The 24,704-nt window shown below is 46.1% G+C and overlaps 1 protein-coding gene across 3 annotated transcripts in view; it reads left to right on the top strand.

Moving 5' to 3' along the window:
• Window positions 1-24,704, top strand: part of LOC139419115 (glutathione S-transferase, C-terminal domain containing) — a 62,038-nt gene that overhangs the window by 734 nt on the left and 36,600 nt on the right. For all 3 annotated transcript variants that reach the window (XM_071169050.1, XM_071169049.1, XM_071169051.1), the window contains 4 exons: window positions 37-264; window positions 592-1,059; window positions 2,854-3,120; window positions 6,494-6,587. In XM_071169050.1, the coding sequence (XP_071025151.1) occupies window positions 37-264; window positions 592-1,059; window positions 2,854-3,120; window positions 6,494-6,587 (1,057 nt within the window). The remainder of the gene's footprint in view (window positions 1-36; window positions 265-591; window positions 1,060-2,853; window positions 3,121-6,493; window positions 6,588-24,704) is intronic.

The raw sequence follows: 24,704 nt of genomic DNA, 5'->3' as shown, positions 1-24,704 counted from the left end.
ACATCGATATGTGTAACAACAATATTGCTTCGACAGGTACCAACGTCTTTAGCTGTCTCAATGGTCCATGTCAAGGACTTGCCTGTGTTGGTGAGGGGCTGCCGTCTCCCCGCCGTACTGGATAAGACTGGGAGGTACTGCAGGGCCGGGCTGGCTGTGGTGCTCAGGCATATTATAGACAGGACCTGTGAGGCAGACCCCAGAAGGAAGGATGCAGCATCACTGCTAGGGTTCAAGAAGACCTGTCTGAAGGCCTGCGCTGAGGTAAGGGGCAACACTCAATTATTATGGTATGCATGCAGTGCCATTGGCAAAACTACAAATGATTCTGTTTGTGTAAAGATGACATTAGTGTTTTTGTTTTTTTGTTTCTAGGCATAATTAAATTGTCACACATCAGTAGGAGCTTTCCCATTGGAAAACCAATTGAATCTTATATTCTTCCAGAGGGATTTTTTATGAGCTTGTGAATAAGATGGGATAAACTTGTTTACTAGTTGTCTTGGACACACAGTACTGTATAAAAATACAACTCTACATTACACCAATGCCACAAATATTAGTCAAAATGAATCCTCCTCTCCCTTATAGGTGAGCCAGTGGACCAGGCTGTGTGAGCTCAGTATCCCCTCGGCCGTGGAGGCCCACCTCCGGCAGCCCACTAACCCATCCCTGCACCTCCCCTCTGCCCTCCTCAACCTTGAAAAGACACTAGGCGAGCCCGTCAAGGTGCACAACGACGACAAGATCCGCCGGCAGAAGCTCCAGCAGCAGCAGAAGAACCACCAGAAGAAAATCTCTCAGGACCTCCAAGAGGACCAAGGGACAGATGTCACCCAGCCCCAGGATTCGCAGTCCGCCAACGGGCTAGAACTCCAAGCAGCCCTGGCCAAGCTCTATGTGGATAGTGGTGCAGTTCCGTCCACGACCATTAGGGAGAGCTCTGACATCAGGAAAGTGAAGACCACAGAGCTGCCGCAGCTGGAGCATGTGTTTGCTGAGGGGCTGTACTTCACTCTGACTGATGTGGTGTTGCTGCCTTGTATCCATCAATACCTGGTAAGGAAGGCCCTTGGAGGTTATCTGTTAGTAATATGTTTGAAGGGAAGTTAGTCTAGAACTCTTAGCCTGAGTCCTAGATCTGTTTGTGCTGTCTTTCCAACTCCATTGCTGTCACTGGCAAAACGGCACAAACAGATCTGGGACACAGGCTACAGAGTTCTTGCTTTATGCACTTGATTTATATTCCACGGACCAAGCCTCCCTTCTGCTGGTCACTAAATATGTAAACTACCAGCACTTCTCTTGCAATCGTGTTTCTTCAATCTTTATGCAACTTGCATTTCCCAGGCCTGTTTAGTCTCCATGCTAGTTTTAGACAAGTGGTAGCTCTGAGCGTGTGGCACATTTTATTTTAACAGTAGCATATTACCCTATTGTCCCCTGTCATCACCTGCTACCTCATTTGAGTACTTACACCTGTTGCCATGTCGACCGTATTATGAAGGCCTCTGAAATGATGCATGATGCCCTTCTACATTGAATGTCTCATCAGGTGGTACCTGTACACCCACAGAGGCGTTATACAGTGGAAACCAGGCAGAACAGTGCCTTCCTAAGAGAGTGTGTGTGTGTGTGTGTGTGTCAGTCAGCACAGATTCTATTCTCAAAGGTGGTCCACCTGGCTGTGGATGATGACAAATAGGTCTATTTTAAATGTAGTTGGTTGATATGCATTTCAATGAACCGGCTTTGGGATCATGCTTGGTTCGACGTGCTGATTTTAAAATGATGTCATTGTCAGAGCCTAATTTCGGATGTGAGAAATTAGGTTGCGAGATTGGTGTTGAAAGGATGAGATTTGCTGCCAATCACTTACTGTAGTTCATCATCAAGTTAGTTTGTAAAATAAAGTTATTTTAATTTGCCCCTAGCTGAATTTTCCTGGGAACTTTTTAGTTATAGATTTCCCATATTTTGTTTAGTGTTTTGGTGGTTTGGGTTTTTATGAGATGCCACCACAGGGTGTTAGTTATCGATCTATTATGCCTTGGAGCCAAGCGGTCAACAGGGTCTCTGCACACCTCTCTCCTTTTCCATCTCTCCTCCTGTTCTCATAGCTGTATAGCCTGGGATTGGAATGAAGTGAAGTTCTCACAATGAGGCTCTTAGGGGTCAGCTGTGCTCCAAATGGTTTCCAGTTTCTCAGCCTAGCACTGCCACCGCTGTCTATCCACAGATCCACAGGACAGAGAGCCAGATAAAAGACCCTTGGCTTTATCTACTGTCACCTCTTTCTATGCTCTGTCTGTTTCCCTCTCACTCCCTCTCTCTTGGAAACACACACACACACGTTATGTTCTTCTATCCTCGTGGGAACCTTCAATTAATTTCCATTCAAAATCCTATTTTCCCCAACCCCTAAACCTTACCATAGCACTAAACCTAACTCTAACCACTAGCCCCTTACCCCAATCCTAACCTTAATTGTAACCCTAAACCTAACCCCTAAACTTAAAATAGCCTTTGTCCTCATGGGAATGTGGGAAATGTCCCCAAGAGGGAGATATTTTCTTGTTTTACTATCCTTGTGGGGATTTTAGGTCCCCACAAGGATAGAATAACTAACATACACACATACCCCCACACACCCCTCTACAGCTGTCCATCTCTCTCTCCCAACCCTTGCCTTTCTTAGTGCCTGTCTCTCTCCTCCATCTCCAGAGGGGTGATGAGTGGAGGGGATCAGCCTGGTGGAACCTGGGCTCTTGGTTCAGTGCAGATGACACTTCTGATGAATCACTTAGCTGACTCAGGCCATTGTCTTCACTTTCCCCTCCTCCTCCCTCACAGAGCTCCCTCCAGAGCCACAACGCCAGCGCGCTATCCCAGCTGCCTCTCTTGCTGCGCTGGTACCTCCAGGTCCAGGAAGTCCCAGGGGTCCCCAGGGCGGCCCAGGCCTGTGGGATGGCCCTCTCCACCCGCAAGACCTTCACTATCGGCCCCCCAACCATAGCCGAAACACAACAGTCCAGCCAAGCAAATCAGGAAAGCCTGGAGATGACGATGAAGGAGGTGCACTTCGTTGGAGGCCCCAGGCCCACGATGACTAAACTCAAAGTAATTTAATATTTTTTTGTATCTTTCTCCCACTCCCTCTTGGTCTCTTTCCCCCCCTCTCACTCTCTGTCAACTCTCCCCTCATGCCTTCCCATCATCTCTTTTTGGGAGGATTAGATGAGGCACATTGAAGGTTTCAGGAAAGCTGTCAGTGGTAAAAACTCACATGCTCTCTAGCAGCAGCGCCTTTCTCTCTCTTGAATGCCTCTAGGCACATCGCGCGCGCAAACACACAGAACTGCCCGAATTTGGTACTCCCTCATCCCACTGCCTGTCCCTGAGCTGCAACGATAAAGGATTTATGCACTCCAATTGGTTGTAAAATTGTCCCGCTTCCTATAATTGAAGGCTTTCTCGCAGATTATTGCGGCCTTGCTGTTGCGTTCTGTTACTTTAAAGGCTGGTTTGCAGTTGGTCTATCGATGTTTGTGGACTGTTGTCACTGTGACATAATGAACATTATATTTTCGTCCAACATCAAACTTGACGTTGTCGTTATGAAAAATTATAAACACAAAACGACAGCCAGGCAACTCAAAGGTACTTTCTAAACAATGATTTGGTTCGTTGCGAGCTTGTTGGCTAAATAGCTAGCTGGCTAGCCAGTTACAAAAATGAACAGAGTGACGTTATAGCTGACGACGTCGAAACTTACGATACCTACTTTTTATTCATTGAGGAAATTGAACCCAACACAACATCATCATTACTTGCAAGGTAAAATTGCTTACGGTTGTGAGTGTGACGAAATAAAAGTAGGTCATTCTGTCTGTCAATTTTAGAACTCCTGCCACGTCTTGTCACAGATGGATTTGTTGCTGCCCAGTAACCAGGACAACGGAGACATGAACTGTTTTCATGTCTGTGCAACAAGGGAACCGACAGTCACAGAGACATGACCTGTTTTCATGTCTGTGCAACAAGGGAACCGACAGTCACAGAGACATGACCTGTTTTTATGTCTGTGCAACAAGGGAACCGACAGTCACAGAGACATTACCTGTTTTCATGTCTGTGCAACAAGGGAACCGACAGTTACAGAGACATGACCTGTTTTCATGTCTGTGCAACAAGGGAACCGACAGTCACAGAGACATTACCTGTTTTCATGTCTGTGCAACAAGGGAACCGACAGTCACAGAGACATGACCTGTTTTCATGTCTGTGCAACAAGGGAACCGACAGTCACAGAGACATTACCTGTTTTCATGTCTGTGCAACAAGGGAACCGACAGTCACAGCGATGGTCTACAGACATTCCACATTAAATCTCGTTTTGACCAGCTACACTTGTCGCATTCTAATTGTTTACAGACATGTCATTAGACCAAGTGTAAACCGCATTTTAATAGTGATTTGCTGTGTAATTGTTTGACAGGTAATCAAATTGAAGTCGTAATTTCCGTCCCATAGGCCACTTTTATATTTGCCACCACTTTACACTATAGTGCACATCTTTCACCTCAAACTTTGATTTGAATAAAAACACTGAATCCAATACAAAAATAATACAATTTTACAGCCAGACTGTCCTGCTTGTAGTAATTGCAAAAAAACACCACCACTGCTCAGTACACACCCGCTAGCATCATTACTCCACACTCTCAATATAGCCTACAGCCTCTCAGGGTGTAATTACTAGCACGGTTAGCACTAGGCTCCAAATGGCTGCCTGGAACACGTTATGGTGGAGCGGTTTCAGTGGGACACAAACCGACACAGCTGTCAAGTCAGGAAACTGCTTTCTCAGCTGGCTCAAACCTTCCTAACACTGAACACCCTCACTGTTCTCTGGCACGGCTGGTCCCAAGTATAAATCAGAGATTTCTTGCTGGCCAACTACGGCAGGAAGTGCATCAGCCAATCGTAAATGTTGATAACAAGTTGCCCTCTTAGAATGTGATATTCAACCCTGGTCGATTACGGAGTAGGCACAGGTGCACACAGTTGGAACATGCACTGACATAGGAACATACACACACACACACATACTGCCCACACACAAATACTGCCGTCCCTCTCCTGCCCAGACGGATTTCGGTGCTGGTTGGCTTTGTGCGTGTGTGCATGTGTTTGTGTGGTCGTCACCGGCAGGACTGGAGTGCAGCTGTTGTACGGTCTGAGGCCTTGGTGGAGCCAAGGGGCCTGTGTGTGTAGAGGCCAGTCCAGGGCACACAGAGAGAGAGAAAGACAGAAAGAGAGAGGGCTAGGCTCCAACAGGGTGACGTACTATCCCTGACTGCGGCTTACCAAAGCCAGCACTACATCTCATCTGTCCACCACACAAACAATCTGAATCACCTCCTACTGTCAAGCTGAGAATATAATTGTATAGAGCTGCTTCACCTTGTCTTCCCAGTTTACTCACACACACTGTAGTGAGGGAGAAGATTGACACGCCCAGTGATGTCTGTCAGTCCTAGAGCCTCTTTCCCCCAGCTCTCTGTGTGTGTACCAGGCTTCCAAAGGCTTCTTGCCAGGTGCACTGAGAAATAAGAGTGACAGTTTCCAAATGTATCTCTGCAGTATGTACCTGCTGTCTCCTACGCTGTAGTGCACCAGCTTGGAACTGGTTCAAGAGGCCATTTTATTTTTGTTACCCAACAATGACACAAAACAGGCAGCCTCTTCAAGGTCATTTTTATAGTTTGTGATTTTCCCTCTGAATGACTGCCTCAGGCTTACAGCAAATGCCCTTATTGTCATACTTATTTATTTCCATGAAGTCCATTATTTTAATGGAAAAATATATGAGGAAAAAATAACAATAAAAAAACTGCCAAGGAAGGTTAGCTCAAAGCTTTTGATTTCGATGAAGGATGTCCTTGGTGATTTAATATGGCGTTTAGAAAACTGCCCTTTTTTATGCCTGAAGAAAGAGGGCATTGTTTTGTACCAATGAAAGATAAAAGGCAGTTCTGTATAACACTACTTCTAATATCTTGATAACTTTTGACGAGGAATGTTCTTCGTGAACTAAGCTTTCATAACGCTTTCATCCAGTATCCAAAGGCCAGTGTTCAAAGCTGCAGTGTTTGTCCCCATCTGTAGCTCTTTACCTGTAATATATATCTCTTCAGTTCTGAAGGACACCTCCATCCCCTATGAGCCGAGTAACAAGGCCAACTTAACAGACAGCGTGTTTCTCTACAGGGAGAGGACGAGAGCGAGAAAGGATTGGAAAGAAAAAGCGGCCTTTGTCCTCAGGTGGTTCTTCAGATTGGAACAGGGTTAACGGCGGTCAGGGTGGAGGAGTGCTCCCTACTCTCTGTAAACCACTTCATTACTGCTGGTTGAGACCGGAAAGACCCTGTAGGCTCTGAGAGAGAAGTTTCTATGGTAACCTTGATGATGTGTGTGGGTGTTCCCGCAGGAGAGCGGTATTGAGGCAGTCTTCTCACCTCATCCTTGCCCCTCCTGGACCCTCCCCTGGGACAGTTTACCGGAGGCCGTCAACCCAACTGAAGGTACTACTTTCATCCCTCTCTCCTCTCCATCCCTCTCCCCTCTTCCCTCTCTCCTTTCCTGTCTCCCTTCATTCATCCATCTCTCCTCTCCATCCCTCTTCCCTCTCCTTTCCTGTCTCCCTTCATTCATCCATCTCTCCATCCTTTTCTCCTTCCCTTTCCTCATCCAATCACCCTTACTGAGCCAGAAAGCCATATCAAACACCATTGATATGTGCAGGAGCATCCCGGTACACGCTGCATAAATGTTTGCATAAAACATCACTACTGCTTTGGCTTGGTGAGTTCCATCAACGAGTCGCCCCCTTTCAAACAAAAACACACACAATCAGTGGAAGTGTCTGTGACCGGCTGAGCCTTTCGAGACATAATGCGTTCTCCAAGGAGTCCACCTTAATGAATTCTGAAGCCTTGCTGTGATGTATTCTCTCAGTGTGGTTGGGGCTAAGTGAGACAGGCCTGTCACCGGGACAGGGACACACTCCTCGGACCGTAGAGCCGTGGTCGGGAACACAGTGGCTGCTCTGTTGCCGTGGCAGCCGTGTCTGACAGACGGGCGGTGGAAGCAGGGTTGATTGCAGTCCCAGGTGTCGCGAGTCAAGCGGAGAAATTAGTCTCTCCTTGGAGGTGGAGGGGGCGAGCGAGCACTTTCCTTATTAGTGTGTTTACTATACCCTGAGAAGGCTAATAAATGAGGTGTGTGTGTGTGTGCCTGAATGATAGATGCTAGTGTTATTCTAGCGCAGCGTGAAGGTGTTCTATTACACGTGTGTGTGTGTGTGTACATGTGTGTCATGCTTACGGCTCATCTTAACGTGCGTTAAAGCAGCTGGAGTACATCAAGGTCTTTATAGAGGAATGTGTATGTACAGATAGCAAGAACACACACACACACACAGCAGTGGGTTCAGTTCAGTGGGTAATAGAGTGAGGAAATGCATCCCACCTTACACTGAACTAATTTCAATACACTACAGTGGCATCTTGTCCTTTATTTGTGTAAAGGAGAGAAGACGAAGGAGCATCTTCAAACTATTGAGATTTCCCAAACTGTTGTCTGTGATAAAAATGGCAGGATTGTTCTCTCAGGTTGTTCCTGTGCTTTCTGTCTAACTGAATCTTGGATTTCAAACAAGGATGTTGTGTGGGTGTGAAGGTACATGTTGTGGTCAGTGTTGTCTGTTATAAGAATTTTCCTTCCTTTTTCGTTGTATCTGTGTGGTTCCGGCCAGTGGGCGGATACGGGAGGTATTCCAACAACCGTCCTCCGGTTTCTTTCCAATGAATTCAGCAGACAGTATCGAGAACAGAACATGTTCTCATTCAGAAGTAGTTTAACACAGACACTTGAACTTGAAATCAACCGGCTCTGGATGATTTAGCTATTTTAGTTACCTCCAACCTCTCACATAACTGTCCAGACATTGGCAATATTCCACTTGTCATTCCCTTTCCAGTCATGCATTCCTTATCACCCTGACATGCTATCTCTTTATATACACTCCAGTCCAGACATTTGCTAAATTGACACTCAAGCATACCCACATTCTCTCTCTCTCTCTCTCTCTCTCTCTCTCTCTCTCTCTCTCTCGGTGCGTGTGTGTCTCTCTATCTCTCGGTGTGTGTGTGTGTGTCTCTCTCTGTGTCTCTCTCTCTCTCTCTCTTTCTCTCTCTCTCTCTCTCTCTCGGTGTGTGTGTGTCTCTCTCTCTATCTCTCGGTGTGTGTGTCTCTCTCTATCTCTCGGTGTGTGTGTGTGTCTCTCTCTCGGTGTCTCTCTCTCGGTGTCTCTCTCTCTCTCTCTCTTTCTCTCTCTCTCTCTCTCTCTCGGTGTGTGTGTGTCTCTCTCTCTCTCTCTCGGTGTGTCTCTCTCTCTGTCTTGCTCTCTTTCTCTATACACTGCTAAACAGAGCTGAGTAGTGTGGGCAGTGTGACCGTTGTGAGTGGGTGAATCATAGAGAAACCTGATGTTGTTGGGTACTCTAGTTGATGAACAGAGGCTCTAAAGAGAGCCGTGTGACTGCTGCTGCTGGCTGTAGTGGAGGAAGGTTCCCTCTGTGTTCCTGAGTCAGAGTGGAGATGAGACAGACCATTTGTCAGGGACCTGTAGTGACTGGGCCTTCAACGCCTGTCAGCGCCTCACCAAACACACCCATTCTTCTACCACCACTTCACAAGGAGACAGCAGAAAAATGAGCAGGGAGGTGCCGTCACTGCAGCCATGCAGCAAATCAAATGTTATTGGTCACATACACATATTTAGCAGATGTTACGGGTGTAGCGAAATGCTTGTGTTCCTAGCTCCAACAGTACAGTAGTATCTAACAATACACACACAACTAAAAGTAAAATAATGGAATTAAGAAATATATAAATATTAGGACGAGCAATGTCGGAGTGGCATAGACTAGAATTAAGCAATAAGGCCCGAGGGGGTGTGGTATATGATCAATATACTACGGTATACTGGTCATATACCACAAGCCCCCGAGAAGCCTTATTGCTATTATAAACTGGTTACCAAATGTTTTGTCGTACCTGTGGTATACTGTCTGATATACCATTGCTATCAGCCAATCAGCCTTCGGGGCTCTAACCACCCATTTTCTAATACAGTATATACATATGAAATGAGTAAAGCATTATGTAAACATTATTGAAGTGGCCAGTGATTCTATGTATATAGGGCAGCTTCCCCTAAGGTGCAAGGTGAGTAACCGGGTGGTAGCCGGCTAGTGATGGCTATTTAACAGTCTGATGGCCTTGAGATAGAAGCTGTTTTTCAGTCTCTCGGTCCCTGCTTTGATGCACCTGCACTGACCTCACTTTCTGGATGATAGAGGGGTGAACAGGCTGTGGCTCGGGTGGTTGATGTCCTTGATGATCTTTTTGGCTTTCCTGTGACATCGGGTGCTGTAGGTGTCCTGGAGGGCAGGCAGTGTGCCCCCGGTGATGCATTGGGCAGACCGCACCACCCACTCCACGCACTCTGGAGAGCCCTGCGGTTGCGGGCGGTGCAGTTGCTGTACCAGGCGGTGTCACAGCCCAACAGGATGCTCTCAATTGTGCATCTGTAAAAGTTTGTGAGGGCCTTAGGTGCTGTTGCGCCTTCTTCACCACTGTCTGTGTGGGTGGAGGGCGGCCCATCAGGAAGTCCAGGACCCAGTTGCACAGAGCGGAGTTCAGACCCCAGGGCCCCGAGCTTAATGAGGAGCTTGGAGGGTGTTGAAGGCTGAGCTATACTCAATGAACAGCATTCTTACATTGGCATTCCTCGTGTCCAGATATGGATCTATTGGGGCGTTAAGCAAATTGAAGTGGGTCTAGGGTGTCAGGTAATGTAAAGGTGATATGATCCTTAACTAGCCTCCCAAAGCATTTCATGATGACAGAAGTGAGTGCTATGGGTCAATAGTCATTTAGTTCAGTTACCTTCACTTTCTTGGGTACAGGAACAATGGTGGACATCTTGAAGCAAGTGGGGACAGCAGATTGGGATAGGGAGAGATTGAATATGTCCGTAAACATTCCAGCCAGCTGGTCTGCGCATGCTCTGAGGACGCGGCTAGGGATGCTGTCTGGGCCGGAGGAACAGAGGTGCCGTGCCTGCAGCCACGCATGGAGGAGGTGCCGTGCCTGCAGCCACGCATGGTGTTGTTGTGGCGGGGGTGTTGGCTTAGTGAAGGTGTTAGTGAAGGCCAAGGTGTTGTTGGGGCGGGGGTGTAGGCTTAGTGAAGGTGTAAGTGGAGGCCAAGGTGTTGTTGCTGCGGGGGTGTTGGCTTAGTGAAGGTGTTAGTGAAGGCCAAGGTGTTGTCGGGGCGGGGGTGTTGGCTTAGTGAAGGTGTTCGTGAAGGCCAAGGTGTTGTTGGGGCGGGGGTGTAGGCTTAGTGAAGGTGTAAGTGGAGGCCAAGGTGTTGTTGGGGTGGGGGTGTTGGCTTAGTGAAGGTGTAAGTGGAGGTGAAGTACCGATGTTAAATGTGGTGTGGTTGCTTTGACAACAGCACGAACCTCCCTCTGTGCGCACACTGCGACTTGAAGGAAGATTTGAACTCATTTAACCACAAAAGTTTTCACCATCATTGTAAAGCCCTAGTTATTTTGTTGCTGTGACAGTCATTTCTGAAGATTATTATTGTCCCCCACAGCTGCATCATTCGTTGGGGATGACATGTTTACTGTTGCCTTGTTTGGTTCATGTTCACTGAAGCTGGAGACTCATATCTCTCTCTCTAACTTTAAGCACCAGCTGTCAGAGCAGCTCGCAGATCACTGCACCTGTAAATAGCCCATCTGTAAATAGCCCATCTGTAAATAGCCCATCCAACTACCTCATCCCCATACTGTTATTTTTTTTATGCTCCTTTGCAAACCAGTATTTGTACTTGCACATTCATCTTCTGCACATATATCACTCCAGTGTTTAATTGCTAAATTGTAATTATTTCACCACTATGGCCTATTTATTGCCTTACCTCCCTTATCCTGCCTCATTTGCACACACTGTATATAGACTTTTTATTTTTCTATTGTGTTATTGACTGTATGTTTGTTTATTCTGTGTGTACCTCTGTTTTTGTTTGTGTCACACTGCTTTGCTCTATCTTGGCCAGGTCACAGTTGTAAATGAGAACTTGTTCTCAACTAGCCTACCTGGTTAAATAAAGATGAAATAAAAAGCCGCCCGGCCTGCCACAATGAGTCCCTAGAGCGCGCTGAGCCAAACGACGCTGGGCCAATTGTGCGCCGCCCTATAGGACTCCCGGTCATAGCCATTTGTGACACATTGAACCCGGGTTTGTAGTGACGCCGCAAGCACTGCAATGCAGTGCCTTAGACTGCTGCGTCACTCGGGAGGCCCAAAAAACGTCCTTTTTTTAAATAAAACTGTTCCCTGTTACTTTATTTGAATATGTTCTTGTGAGGTGAGGACCTGGCTTACAACAGGCCTACAAGCCCTCAGTCCAGCCTTTCTCAGCCTATTGCAGACAGTCTGAGCACCGATGGAGGGATTGTGCGTTCCTGGTGTAACTCGGGCAGTTGTTGTTGTCATCCTGTACCTGTCCCGCAGGTGTGATGTTTGGATCCTGTGCAGGTGTTGTTACACGTGGTCTGTCACTGCGAGGACGATCAGCTGTCCGTCCTGTCTCCCTGTAGCGCTGTCTTAGGCGTCTCACAGTACGGAAATGGCAATTTATTGTCCTGGCCACATCTGCAGTCCTCATGCCTCCTTGCAGCATGCCTAAGACACGTTCACACAGATGAGCAGGGGCCCTGGGCATCTTTCTTTTGGTGTTTTTCAGAGTCAGTAGAAAGGCCTTTTTAGTGTTCTAAGTTTTCATAACATTGACCTTAATTGCCTACTGTCTGTAAGCTGTTAGTGTCTCAATGACCGTTCCATAGGTGCATGTTCATGAATTGTTTATGGGTCATTGAACAAGCATGGGAAACAGTGTTTAAACCCTTGACATTGAATATCTTTGAAGTTATTTGGATTTTTACGAATGATCTTTGAAAGGCCGGTTCCTGAAAAGGTGACGTTTTTTTGCTGAGTTTATATACATAAATCGGTCGATTTAATCAGTATTGGCTTTTTTTGGTCCTCCAATAATCGGTATCAGCATTGAAAAATCATAATCGGTCGACCTCTACACACAGTTTTTAGCCCATCGGTTATATATAAACAGTACCACGTCTCTAACAGCTGGACCTGAGATGAGATTTTCCACCAAAATGTTTAATCTCAGCAAAATTTCCTTCCACCCACGCAAAGAAAAACATCCTCTGTTTTGTCATTTGAGCTCCAGAACGGTAGACTTGTCTTAGCCCACGCTTTCACATCTAGTCCAATACATACTGAGAGAATTTGTGAAGAACCCAATGAGTATTTTCACATCTGGGATGCACACCCAATACACTTGTGATATGAGCTACCAAGCTAGTCATACGGCATGGCTATTAGGACCTCCTGTGATGTGTGTTGCAGGAAGACATATCAAAGGCAATGTATTGGTATAGACCCGGCCAGAAATGAACTCTTGATTGCTGCTACGGTTGGATGCTTGTTATGGATTTTCCAAGGGAATATCTATCATATTCATCTCTGTTTTGATCATAAAACCTATACAGCATAAACAGGTAGGAGTTAGTGTAGTCTAGGTAGTCACATATGGGAGTTCTCGGAAGGAAGACTGTCTGACAGTTGATATAGAATGAATACGTTTCTTTGAAAAGCCCATATTTAGAATGGGCTGAGATGCTGTCAGTTTGACGGAGATGTTAGCAGCAATCACCAACAGACTGTGTGTGTAGATTATATCCCTTCTGGATATACTGTATTATCGCTTGTTTTCACAGACATTTTCCACCACCATTAAAACTTGCCCAGTGCACATTAAGATAGGAATGTACAATTCTCAGCCAATCTTTGTGATGGGTAGTCTCTCACACACACACACACTCTTCTGTACATTATGCTGTTATACAGTTGGTCTAAGGCTCAACTTGCCTGAGAGTAGAGGAGTCTGTCTGATCATCACTTGTCAGAGAGCTGTCCGTCAGAGGGCCCCTGGGGTGAAGTCTGTGTTACTGGGAGAAGTGTTGTTGGGAACATAGAATGACTCCCCTGTCAGAAGGTGTGTGGGCCTGCACGTGTGTGTATTATTCTATCTACCCGTGTGTGTGTGTGTGTTTGTGTGTGTGTGTGTGTGTGTGTTGAGTTTGTGTGTGTGTGTCGGTGTGTGGTGTGCGCTCATATATATTTCTGGGTGTGCGGTGGATGGGATGTGGGGGTTCTTTCTGGGTGTGAGTGACAAGGGAACAGGGAGGGAGAGAGGGAGGTAGAGGAGGAACTCTGCCTACGAGGCAGATACTTGTCAAAAGGTGCTCGTCCCCAGGCGTCTCCTGCCAAACCAGTCTCAGGGGTAAATGGGAAAAGGTCCATTTTGTTACCCATATTCAATGAATTAAACTCATTCTAAGCCTTTAAATGTGCTATTTAAAGATCCCAATACAATACAACTAGGACCTAGCAACAAGAGGCTCCAAGGTTTTAAACGCCCAATTAGGTGGATAATTGGCATTTTATTTCTGGGATTGCAGTTGAAACACAACCGGTTCCCTTGGGGTGGATTTCAGGGGCAGTTCAACCACAACCGGTTCCCTTGAGGTGGATTTCAGGGGCAGTTCAAACGCAACCGGTTCCCTTGAGGTGGATATCAGGGGCAGTTCAACCACAACCGGTTCCCTTGAGGTGGATTTCAGGGGCAGTTCAACCACAACCGGTTCCCTTGAGGTGGATTTCAGGGGCAGTTCAACCACAACCGGTTCCCTTGAGGTGGATTTCAGGGGCAGTTGAAACACAACCGGTTCCCTTGAGGTGGATTTCAGGGACATTTCAACCGAATTTCACTGTTTGTTGAAACCGTTTGAGGTTTGAGTCGACGGCTACATTTGAACGCAGCACCACGGGTTGTGTGCGTTTGGAATCATCGTCTGCTCCCCGCGAATGTCATATCATGAATATTCATCCTCTTTCCGATTCCCAGTTTTGTTTTGCTCAATAAGCACTTGTTCTTCACAGTGATGGAGGGGAAAACTGCCTGGAGCTCCCCTAAGCGTTCAGAGGGTTTAGGTTACTCTGTTCTCACTAGTCTAGACTCATGATTAATTAATTACTTCCAATTGTCGCATGTTGAGATTGTGAGCTTTGGGGTATACGGAGACACTCTCCCCTAGAAAGTAAGCCAGCTGAAATAAGCAATAATGGTTTTGCCTAATGTCTTTAAAGTGATCATAGAAACGGCATTTGTAAGAGAGAAATGTTGAAAGAAAACTATTTCACTAAATAGTCAGCACCCTAAAGTGGTTACAGGTTATGCCTCAGTCCTTTTTGTTGTGATTTAGAAGTGGCATCTGTAATCTGAAGCATCATAAGCCTTAGGCCAGAAGCAATGTAATTGTAGATCACTTTCATTTGAAAGAAAACTACGGTATGTCTCGCATAGACTCCATGAAGATAATTAGAATTGTGTGTCAGAATGTGTGAATAAATGCTGTTATTCTGCTCCTTAGGTCACACAAAGGTGCTGCCCTCTCCTCATACCAAGTCCTCTCTCTCCTCATACCAAGTCCTCTCTCTCCTCTCTCTCCTCATACCAAGACCTCTCTCTCCTCATACCAAGTCCTCTCTCCTCATACCAAGACCTCTCTCTCCTTATGCCAAGACCTCTCTCTCTCTCTCTCCTTATGCCAAGACCTCTCTCTCTCTCTCTCTCTCCTTATGCCAAGACCTCTCTCTCTCTCTCTCTCTCTCTCTCCTTATGCCAAGACCTCTCTCTCTCTCTCTCCTTATGCCAAGACCTCTCTCTCTCTCTCTCTCCTTATGCCAAGACCTCTCTCTCTCTCTCTCCTTATGCCAAGACCTCTCTCTCTCTCCTTATGCCAAGACCTCTCTCTCTCCTCTCTCTCCTTATGCCAAGACCTCTCTCTCTCCTTATGCCAAGACCTCTCTCTCTCTCCTTATGCCAAGACCTCTCTCTCTCCTCTCTCTCCTTATGCCAAGACCTCTCTCTCTCTCTCTCTCCTTATGCCAAGACCTCTCTCTCTCTCCTTATGCCAAGACCTCTCTCTCTCCTCTCTCTCCTTATGCCAAGACCTCTCTCTCTCTCCTTATGCCAAGACCGCTCTCTCTCTCCTTATGCCAAGACCGCTCTCTCTCTCCTTATGCCAAGACCGCTTTCTCTCTCCTTATGCCAAGACCGCTCTCTCTCTCCTTATGCCAAGACCGCTCTCTCTCTCCTTATGCCAAGACCGCTCTCTCCTTATGCCAAGACCTCTCTCTCTCTCCTTATGCCAAGACCTCTCTCTCTCTCTCTCTCTCTCTCTCCTTATGCCAAGACCTCTCTCTCTCTCTCTCTCTCTCTCCTTATGCCAAGACCTCTCTCTCTCTCTCTCTCTCCTTATGCCAAGACCTCTCTCTCTCTCTCTCTCTCTCCTTATGCCAAGACCTCTCTCTCTCTCTCTCTCTCTCTCCTTATGCCAAGACCTCTCTCTCTCTCTCTCTCTCTCTCTCTCTCTCTCTCTCTCTCTCTCTTTCCTTATACCAAGACCTCTCTCTCTCTCTCCTTATGCCAAGACCTCTCTCTCTCTCCTTATGCCAAGACCTCTCTCTCTCCTCTCTCTCCTTATGCCAAGACCTCTCTCTCTCTCCTTATGCCAAGACCGCTCTCTCTCTCTCCTTATGCCAAGACCTCTCTCTCTCTCCTTATGCCAAGACCTCTCTCTCTCCTCTCTCTCCTTATGCCAAGACCTCTCTCTCTCTCCTTATGCCAAGACCGCTCTCTCTCTCCTTATGCCAAGACCGCTCTCTCTCTCCTTATGCCAAGACCGCTCTCTCTCTCCTTATGCCAAGACCGCTCTCTCTCTCCTTATGCCAAGACCTCTCTCTCTCTCCTTATGCCAAGACCTCTCTCTCTCCTCTCTCTCCTTATGCCAAGACCTCTCTCTCTCTCCTTATGCCTAGACCGCTCTCTCTCTCCTTATGCCAAGACCGCTCTCTCTCTCCTTATGCCAAGACCGCTCTCTCTCTCCTTATGCCAAGACCGCTCTCTCTCTCCTTATGCCAAGACCGCTCTCTCTCTCCTTATGCCAAGACCGCTCTCTCTCTCCTTATGCCAAGACCTCTCTCTCTCTCTCTCTCTCTCTCTCTCTCTCCTTATGCCAAGACCTCTCTCTCTCTCTCTCTCTCTCTCCTTATGCCAAGACCTCTCTCTCTCTCTCTCTCTCTCTCTCTCTCTCCTTATGCCAAGACCTCTCTCTCTCTCTCTCTCTCTCTCTCTCTCCTTATGCCAAGACCTCTCTCTCTCTCTCTCCTTATGCCAAGACCTCTCTCTCTCTCTCTCTCCTTATGCCAAGACCGCTCTCTCTCTCCTTATGCCAAGACCGCTCTCTCTCTCCTTATGCCAAGACCGCTCTCTCTCTCCTTATGCCAAGACCGCTCTCTCTCTCCTTATGCCAAGACCTCTCTCTCTCTCTCTCTCTCTCTCTCTCTCCTTATGCCAAGACCTCTCTCTCTCTCTCTCTCTCTCTCTCTCTCTCTCTCCTTATGCCAAGACCTCTCTCTCTCTCTCTCTCTCTCTCTCTCCTTATGCCAAGACCTCTCTCTCTCTCTCTCTCCTTATGCCAAGACCTCTCTCTCTCTCTCTCTCTCCTTATGCCAAGACCTCTCTCTCTCTCTCTCTCCTTATGCCAAGACCTCTCTCTCTCTCTCTCTCTCCTTATGCCAAGACCTCTCTCTCTCTCTCTCTCTCTCTCTCTCTCTCTCTCTCCTTATACCAAGACCTCTCTCTCTCTCCTTATGCCAATACCTCTCTCTCTCCTCTCTCTCCTTATGCCAAGACCTCTCTCTCTCTCCTTATGCCAAGACCTCTCTCTCTCTCTCTCCTTATGCCAAGACCTCTCTCTCTCTCCTTATGCCAAGACCTCTCTCTCTCCTCTCTCTCCTTATGCCAAGACCTCTCTCTCTTTCCTTATGCCAAGACCTCTCTCTCTCTCCTTATGCCAAGACTGCTCTCTCTCTCCTTATGCCAAGACCGCTCTCTCTCTCCTTATGCCAAGACCGCTCTCTCTCTCCTTATGCCAAGACCTCTCTCTCTCTCTCCTTATGCCAAGACCTCTCTCTCTCTCTCTCTCTCTCGTTATGCCAAGAGCTCTCTCTCTCTCTCTCTCTCTCCTTATGCCAAGACCTCTCTCTCTCTCTCTCTCCTTATGCCAAGACCTCTCTCTCTCTCTCTCCTTATGCCAAGACCTCTCTCTCTCTCTCTCTCTCTCCTTATGCCAATACCTCTCTCTCTCTCCTTATGCCAAGACCTCTCTCTCTCTCTCTCTCCTTATGCCAAGACCTCTCTCTCTCTCTCTCTCTCTCTCTCCTTATGCCAAGACCTCTCTCTCTCTCTCTCTCTCTCTCTCTCTCTCTCTCTCTCTTTCTCCTTATGCCAAGACCTCTCTCTCTCTCTCTCTCTCTCTCTCTCTCTCTCTCTCTCTCTCTCTCTCTCCTTATGCCAAGACCTCTCTCTCTCTCTCTCTCTCTTCTTATGCCAAGACCTCTCTCTCTCTCTCTCTCTCTCTCTTCTTATGCCAAGACCTCTCTCTCTCTCTCTCTCTCTCTCTCTCCTTATGCCAAGACCTCTCTCTCTCTCTCTCTCTCTCTCTCTCTCCTTATGCCAAGACCTCTCTCTCTCTCTCTCCTTATGCCAAGACCTCTCTCTCCTCTCTTCAGACCTGTCACTTGTTCTGACCATGACAATCAAGCCCCTCTGTTAATGGTGGACAAACACAGTGACTCAACTCTCTTGTTTTTTTTAAATGCAGAGCCTACAAGCAATGCAATGCAGATCACTTCATTTTAAAAGAAAACGATGTCCCTCGCAGATTCTAAAGGGATAGTTATAATTGTGTGTCAGAATGTGTGAATAAGTGCTGTCATTCTGCTCATTACAGAAGGTCACACAGAAAGGTGCTGCCCTCTCCTCTCCTCACGCCGAGACCCCCCCCCCCCCCCCCCCCCCCCCCTCCCCCTTTTAAGACCTGTCACTTGTTCTCATCATGACAATCAACCTCCTATTTTAATGGTCGGTACCAGTGGTGTCACCACTGGTGGCTCAGCTCCATAACTATAGGTCTTCTCTGTTGTGGTCACACTCCGGCTCTCTCTACCCATAATTCCTAGCTCACATAACCATTTATTTGCTTGATTAAGGATTCTCCAAGCTTGTCTGGACACCCGCTGCGACTCTGAGTGAGTGACTCAGAGGCATTAACCCAAAAGAGACAGCTTCCTCATCTCTTTCTTTCTGTTGTGGTTTCAAAGCAGACGATTGTTCAACCAACAGAGGATTCTAATGAACATAAGAGAGGCTTTGAGTCTGTTTCTATAATTTGTGCTCATTGTACAAATTTCCATGATAACATCAATAGCATTGTACAGTAGTAGTACGTGAAACAGACAATCGATAAAGTTCTCTTATTTAAAGGGGAAATCCACTATGTTGGTATTTATTTCTAATGAATCATGCATTTTGCATCATCATGAGGATGTGGCCGGTGAAACTTTGAAAACTTGACTGCTGACATGTAAAACATTATCAACAGTGGACTAATGGAAAAAAAAATACTTTGATATTGTGCCGGTCTGTGACAACATTATGTTTTGAGTGAAAAGTAAATCATTTCATTGCTCACATTCACACTTTCAAGTATCCAATTTCGGTCCGCCTACGTGTCGCGCCAATCGAGGCCCACTGTGTCTGGAGAAGTGAGATGATGAGCTCCTGATTATCCTCTACACTACGATCAAAATAAACCATTTGTGCGAAACTGTCGCGTTCCCTGCAAACCTATTTGCAAAGCAGTGTCGTCTTGAAAAACGCATACCAACCAGTGTCGCGTTCTGAAAATCTGCATTTATTTAGACTTTACAAAAGTTATTTTTCCTGCTGTCTCTACTTCCTTGATTTATATGTGATGAATATCATTGACACTGTCTGAACTCGTTCTGTATCTTACAGCCACCACACAATAGAAGCATCAAGCTGTGGTTTTCATCCAGAACATACAGTACCAGTCAAAAGTGTGGACACACCTACTCATTCAAGGGTTTTTTCTTTATAATTACTATTTTCTACATTGTATAATAATAGTGAAGACATCAAAACTATGAAATAACACATATGGAATCATATAGTAACCAAAATAGTGTTAAACACGTCAAAATATAAGGCATATTTGAGATTCTTCAAAGTAGCCACCCTTTGCCTTGATGACAGCTTTGCACACTCCTGGCATTCTCTCAACCAGCTTCATGAGGTAGTCACCTGGAATGCATTTCAATTAACAGGTGTGCCTTGTTAAAAGTTAATTTGTGGAATTTCTTTCCTTCTTAAATGAGCTAATCAGTTGTTGTGACAAGGTAGGGATGGTATACAGAAGATGGCCCTATTTGGTAAAATACCAAGTCCATATTATGGCAAGAAACGCTAAAATAAGCAAAGGTAAATGACTGTCTATCATTACTTTAAGACATGAAGGTCAGTCAATATGAAAAATGTCAAAGTTTCTTCAAGTGCAAAAGCCATCAAGCCCTGTGATGAACCTGGCTCTCGTTTAAAACCGCCACAGGATAGGAAGACCCAGAGTTACCTCTGCTGCAGAGGATAAGTTCATTAGAGTTAACTGCACCTCAGATTGCAGCCCAAATAAATGCTTCACAGAGTTCAAGTAACAGACACATCTCAACATCAACTGTTCAGAGGAGACTGCATGAATCAGGCCTTCATGGTCAATTGCAGCAAATAAACCACTGCTAAAGGACACCAATAAGAAGAAGAGACTTGCTTGGGCCAAGAGACACAAGCGATGGACATTTGACCGGTGGAAATCTGTCCTTTTGGTCTGATGAGTCCAAATTTGAGATTTTGGTTCCAACTGCTGCATCTTTATGAGACGCAGAGTATGAGAAAGGATGATCTCCGCATGTGTGATTCCCACCGTGAAGCATGGAGGAGGAGATGTGATGTTGTGGGGATGCTTTGTTGGTGACACTGTCAGTGATTTATTTAGAATTCAAGGCACACTTAATCATCATGGCTGCCACAGCATTCTGCAGCGATACACCATCCCATCTGGTTTTCGCTTAGTGGGACTATCATTTGTTTTTCAACAGGATAATGACCCAAACCAATTGAGATGGTTTGGGATGAGTTGGACCGCAGAGTGAAGGAAAAGCAGCCAACAAGGGCTCAGCATATGTGGGAACTCCTTCAACACGGTTGGAAAGCATTCCCCATGAAGCTGGTTGAGAGAATGCCAAGAGTGTGCAAAGATGTCATCAAGGAAAAGGATGGCTACTTTGAATAACCTAAAATATATTTTAATTTGTTTAACACTTATTTTTGGTTTCTACATGATTCCATATGTGTTATTTCATAGTTTTTATGTTGTCACTATTATTCTACAACGTAGAAAATAGTTTTTAAAAAATAAAGGAAAACCCTTGAATGAGTAGGTGTGTCCAAACTTTTGACTGGTACTGTAGCTTTAAAGGGATAGTGTGAGATCTGGGCAATTAAGCCCTTTTTTTCTTACCCAGACTTCGATGTACTCAAAGATACAATGTTTATGTCTGCGTGCAGTTTGAAGGAAGTTTTGCAAGGCATCGCGGCACTTGCGTTAGCGAAATGACTAGAAGTTCCCCGGCACAGATAGCTTCAACTTCCTTCAAACTGGACACAGAGACATAAAAATGAGATAGGTATGGAAATAAATGCCACCAGTCTGTGGACATTTATCCAAGGCCCAACTCAAGCCAGGCAGTTGTCATGATTCCATCCCTAGTGGAATCCCAGAACTACGTGTCTGGTGGGGGCCTAATGCCACACTAAAGAGTAGTACTGGAGCCGCCTGTTTGAGGTAAAGCTGATTCCCTCAAGAAATGCCGTTGTTTAAGACTTATCCCTTGGTAACTGTAGCAATAATTCACCTTATTTATGTTACTTACATTATTTATGTCACAGACCAGCAGGAGGGGTTTGTGTGAGTTCAGCAGGTTCATAGTATGGCACACTGCAGCAAGAAAGTGTGTGTGTGTGAAAGCGAGGGAGCGAAAAAGAGCGAGGGGCGCATGTTTTCTGTCTCCTCTTGTCAATCTCTCTCTCTACCCACCCCTCTCCTTATCCCTCTCTCTCTCCTCTCTCTACCCTTCTCTCTCTCTACCCTTCTCTCTCTCTCCTCTCTCTATCCTTCTCTCTTTCTCCTCTCTCTACCCTTCTCTCTCTCTACCTCTCCTCTCTCTACCCCTCTCTTACTCTTTCTCTCTCTCCTTTCTCTCTCTCCTCTCTCTACCCCTCTCTTACTCTATCTCTCTCTCCTTTCTCTCTCTCCTCTCTCTACCCCTCTCTTACTCTCTCTCTCTCCTTCCCTCCTCTCTAGCAGCCCACATACGTCGCTCTGACACACTGCGCCAACCACACCATGTATTACTCCTTATCTCGATGCTGTGCTTGCTCTCCCCTTCTAACTGGCGTCAGCAGTGTCGGAGCGAGTTCTCTCACTCCCTTCCTCCCTCCATCTCTCACCCCTCCACAAAGTGGTGTCGTCTCTAGCATTCCTCACATTATTTAACAGGGTTAAACTTACAGCGTTGTTATTGTGAATCGCATAGACTGGCAAGAAGAACAATGCAACAGGTGATGTGTGGGCTCCCGATTGGCGCAGCGGTCTAAGGCACTATCTCAGTGCAAGAGGCGTCACTGCAGTCCCTGGTTCGAATCCAGGCTGCATCACATCCGGCCGTGATTGGGAGTGCCATAGGGCGGTGCACTATCTGTGTTTGGCCGGGGTAGGCCGTCATTGTAAATGAGATTTTTTTTTGACTGACTTGCCTAGTTAAATAAAGGTTCAATTAAATACATGTCTTGGGTTCAAACAGACAGGCAAGAAGAACAATGCAACAGGTGATGTGTGTTGAATGTCTTGTGTTCAAACAGACAGGCAAGAAGAACAATGCAACAGGTGATGTGTGTTGAATGTCTTGGGTTCAAACAGACAGGCAAGAAGAACAATGCAACAGGTGATGTGTGTTGAATGTCTTGGGTTCAAACAGACAGGCAAGAAGAACAATGCAACAGGTGATGTGTGTTGAATGTCTTGGGTTCAAACAGACAGGCAAGAAGAACAATGCAACAGGTGATGTGTGTTGAATGTCTTGGGTTCAAACAGACAGGCAAGAAGAACAATGCAACAGGTGATGTGTGTTGAATGTCTTGGGTTCAAACAGACAGGCAAGAAGAACAATGCAACAGGTGATGTGTGTTGAATGTCTTGGGTTCAAACAGACAGGCAAGAAGAACAATGCAACAGGTGATGTGTGTTGAATGTCTTGGGTTCAAACAGACAGGCAAGAAGAACAATGCAACAGGTGATGTGTGTTGAATGTCTTGGGTTCAAACAGACAGGCAAGAAGAACAATGCAACAGGTGATGTGTGTTGAATGTCTTGGGTTCAAACAGACAGGCAAGAAGAACAGTGCAACAGGTGATGTGTGTTGAATGTCTTGGGTTCAAACAGACAGGCAAGAAGAACAGTGCAACAGGTGATGTGTGTTGAATGTCTTGGGTTCAAACAGACAGGCAAGAAGAACAATGCAACAGGTGATGTGTGTTGAATGTCTTGGGTTCAAACAGACAGGCAAGAAGAACAATGCAACAGGTGATGTGTGTTGAATGTCTTGGGTTCAAACAGACAGGCAAGAAGAACAATGCAACAGGTGATGTGTGTTGAATGTCTTGGGTTCAAACAGACAGGCAAGAAGAACAGTGCAACAGGTGATGTGTGTTGAATGTCTTGGGTTCAAACAGACAGGCAAGAAGAACAGTGCAACAGGTGATGTGTGTTGAATGTCTTGGGTTCAAACAGACAGGCAAGAAGAACAATGCAACAGGTGATGTGTGTTGAATGTCTTGGGTTCAAACAGACAGGCAAGAAGAACAATGCAACAGGTGATGTGTGTTGAATGTCTTGTGTTCAAACAGACAGGCAAGAAGAACAGTGCAACAGGTGATGTGTGTTGAATGTCTTGGGTTCAAACAGACAGGCAAGAAGAACAATGCAACAGGTGATGTGTGTTGAATGTCTTGGGTTCAAACAGACAGGCAAGAAGAACAATGCAACAGGTGATGTGTGTTGAATGTCTTGGGTTCAAACAGACAGGCAAGAAGAACAGTGCAACAGGTGATGTGTGTTGAATGTCTTGGGTTCAAACAGACAGGCAAGAAGAACAGTGCAACAGGTGATGTGTGTTGAATGTCTTGGGTTCTAACAGACAGGCAAGAAGAACAATGCAACAGGTGATGTGTGTTGAATGTCTTGGGTTCAAACAGACAGGCAAGAAGAACAATGCAACAGGTGATGTGTGTTGAATGTCTTGTGTTCAAACAGACAGGCAAGAAGAACAGTGCAACAGGTGATGTGTGTTGAATGTCTTGGGTTCAAACAGACAGGCAAGAAGAACAATGCAACAGGTGATGTGTGTTGAATGTCTTGGGTTCAAACTTCAGTGGTGCTAAATTGGCTCTATGACAGTGTTTTACGGTTTCAAAAACGTGGTTAGATGGGTTTTTGCGGTTGAGGGGTTGCTGGCGCCCCCATACTCGGCACAGTAGAGAGGCTAGAACAATGGGCTGTGTGTGGATGTCCTCTCATTCATGTTTGAGGTGTGTGTGTGTGTGTGTGTGTGTGTGTGTGTGTGTGTGTGTGTGTGTGTGTTATATCCACACCTTCACTTCCCTTTGATGAGTTTGGTCTTCCTTCACGCCTCCACACTGCTGTCCCGACGAGGCACCGATAGGGGTGTGTTGTCACAAGGTGTGTGTAAATGGATACCTGTTGGTTTGGTCTAGGAGTGTGAAACAGGTCTACATCTGCATGCGGCTCAGTGGATCTGAAAACAAACAGATGTCACTTCTCCATGGAGCTGCTAGAGCCTTCGTCTCCATAACAGCAACAGGTGATTGATTGGCTGCACAGCTTCAGTTTGGATAGAACATTCTCTAACTAAGGAACTTCCTTTTCAGGAAGTTGGCTGGTTTCCTTCTGTTGCACTGAGAATTCATGTTGGCGGCCATTTTGTTTCCAACAGAAACGAGTTGAGAAAGATGGCAAATCATTTATGGATGGAGGAAGTGCAGTAATGGCGTCTCCTTTTAAAGTTCTCCCCTTTTGTATGCTGGCGACACATTGTAATGGAATACTGATTCATTCAAATCCCCTTCTATAATTATTGAAAGGGCACCATGTAGCATTTGTGACCAATTGGCCATTATCCCCGGCTGGCTTGCCTTAAAAACAAATTATATTCAGACGTCGCCGAGACATTTAGAAATGTAGGTTCCTAATAAGGAAATCGGTCGGTATCCAGACAAAGTGACTCATTCCCTGGTATCAAATGTGTGTGCTAAAGGACTAATGAATTCAGGCAAAGAGAGGGAGCGAGGGAGAGAGCCTGACAGGAGGTAGAATAGAAGAGGCCTGCCAGAGTGCCCCCCACAAGACTTCAGGGACAGAGGGGA

The sequence above is a fragment of the Oncorhynchus clarkii genome, chromosome 10 (genome assembly GCF_045791955.1).
Source record: "Oncorhynchus clarkii lewisi isolate Uvic-CL-2024 chromosome 10, UVic_Ocla_1.0, whole genome shotgun sequence".
In the NCBI taxonomy this organism is placed as follows: Eukaryota; Metazoa; Chordata; class Actinopteri; order Salmoniformes; family Salmonidae; genus Oncorhynchus; species Oncorhynchus clarkii.
The sequence above is the reverse complement of the archived record's forward strand: the minus strand, read 5'-3'. Positions and strand labels throughout refer to the sequence as shown.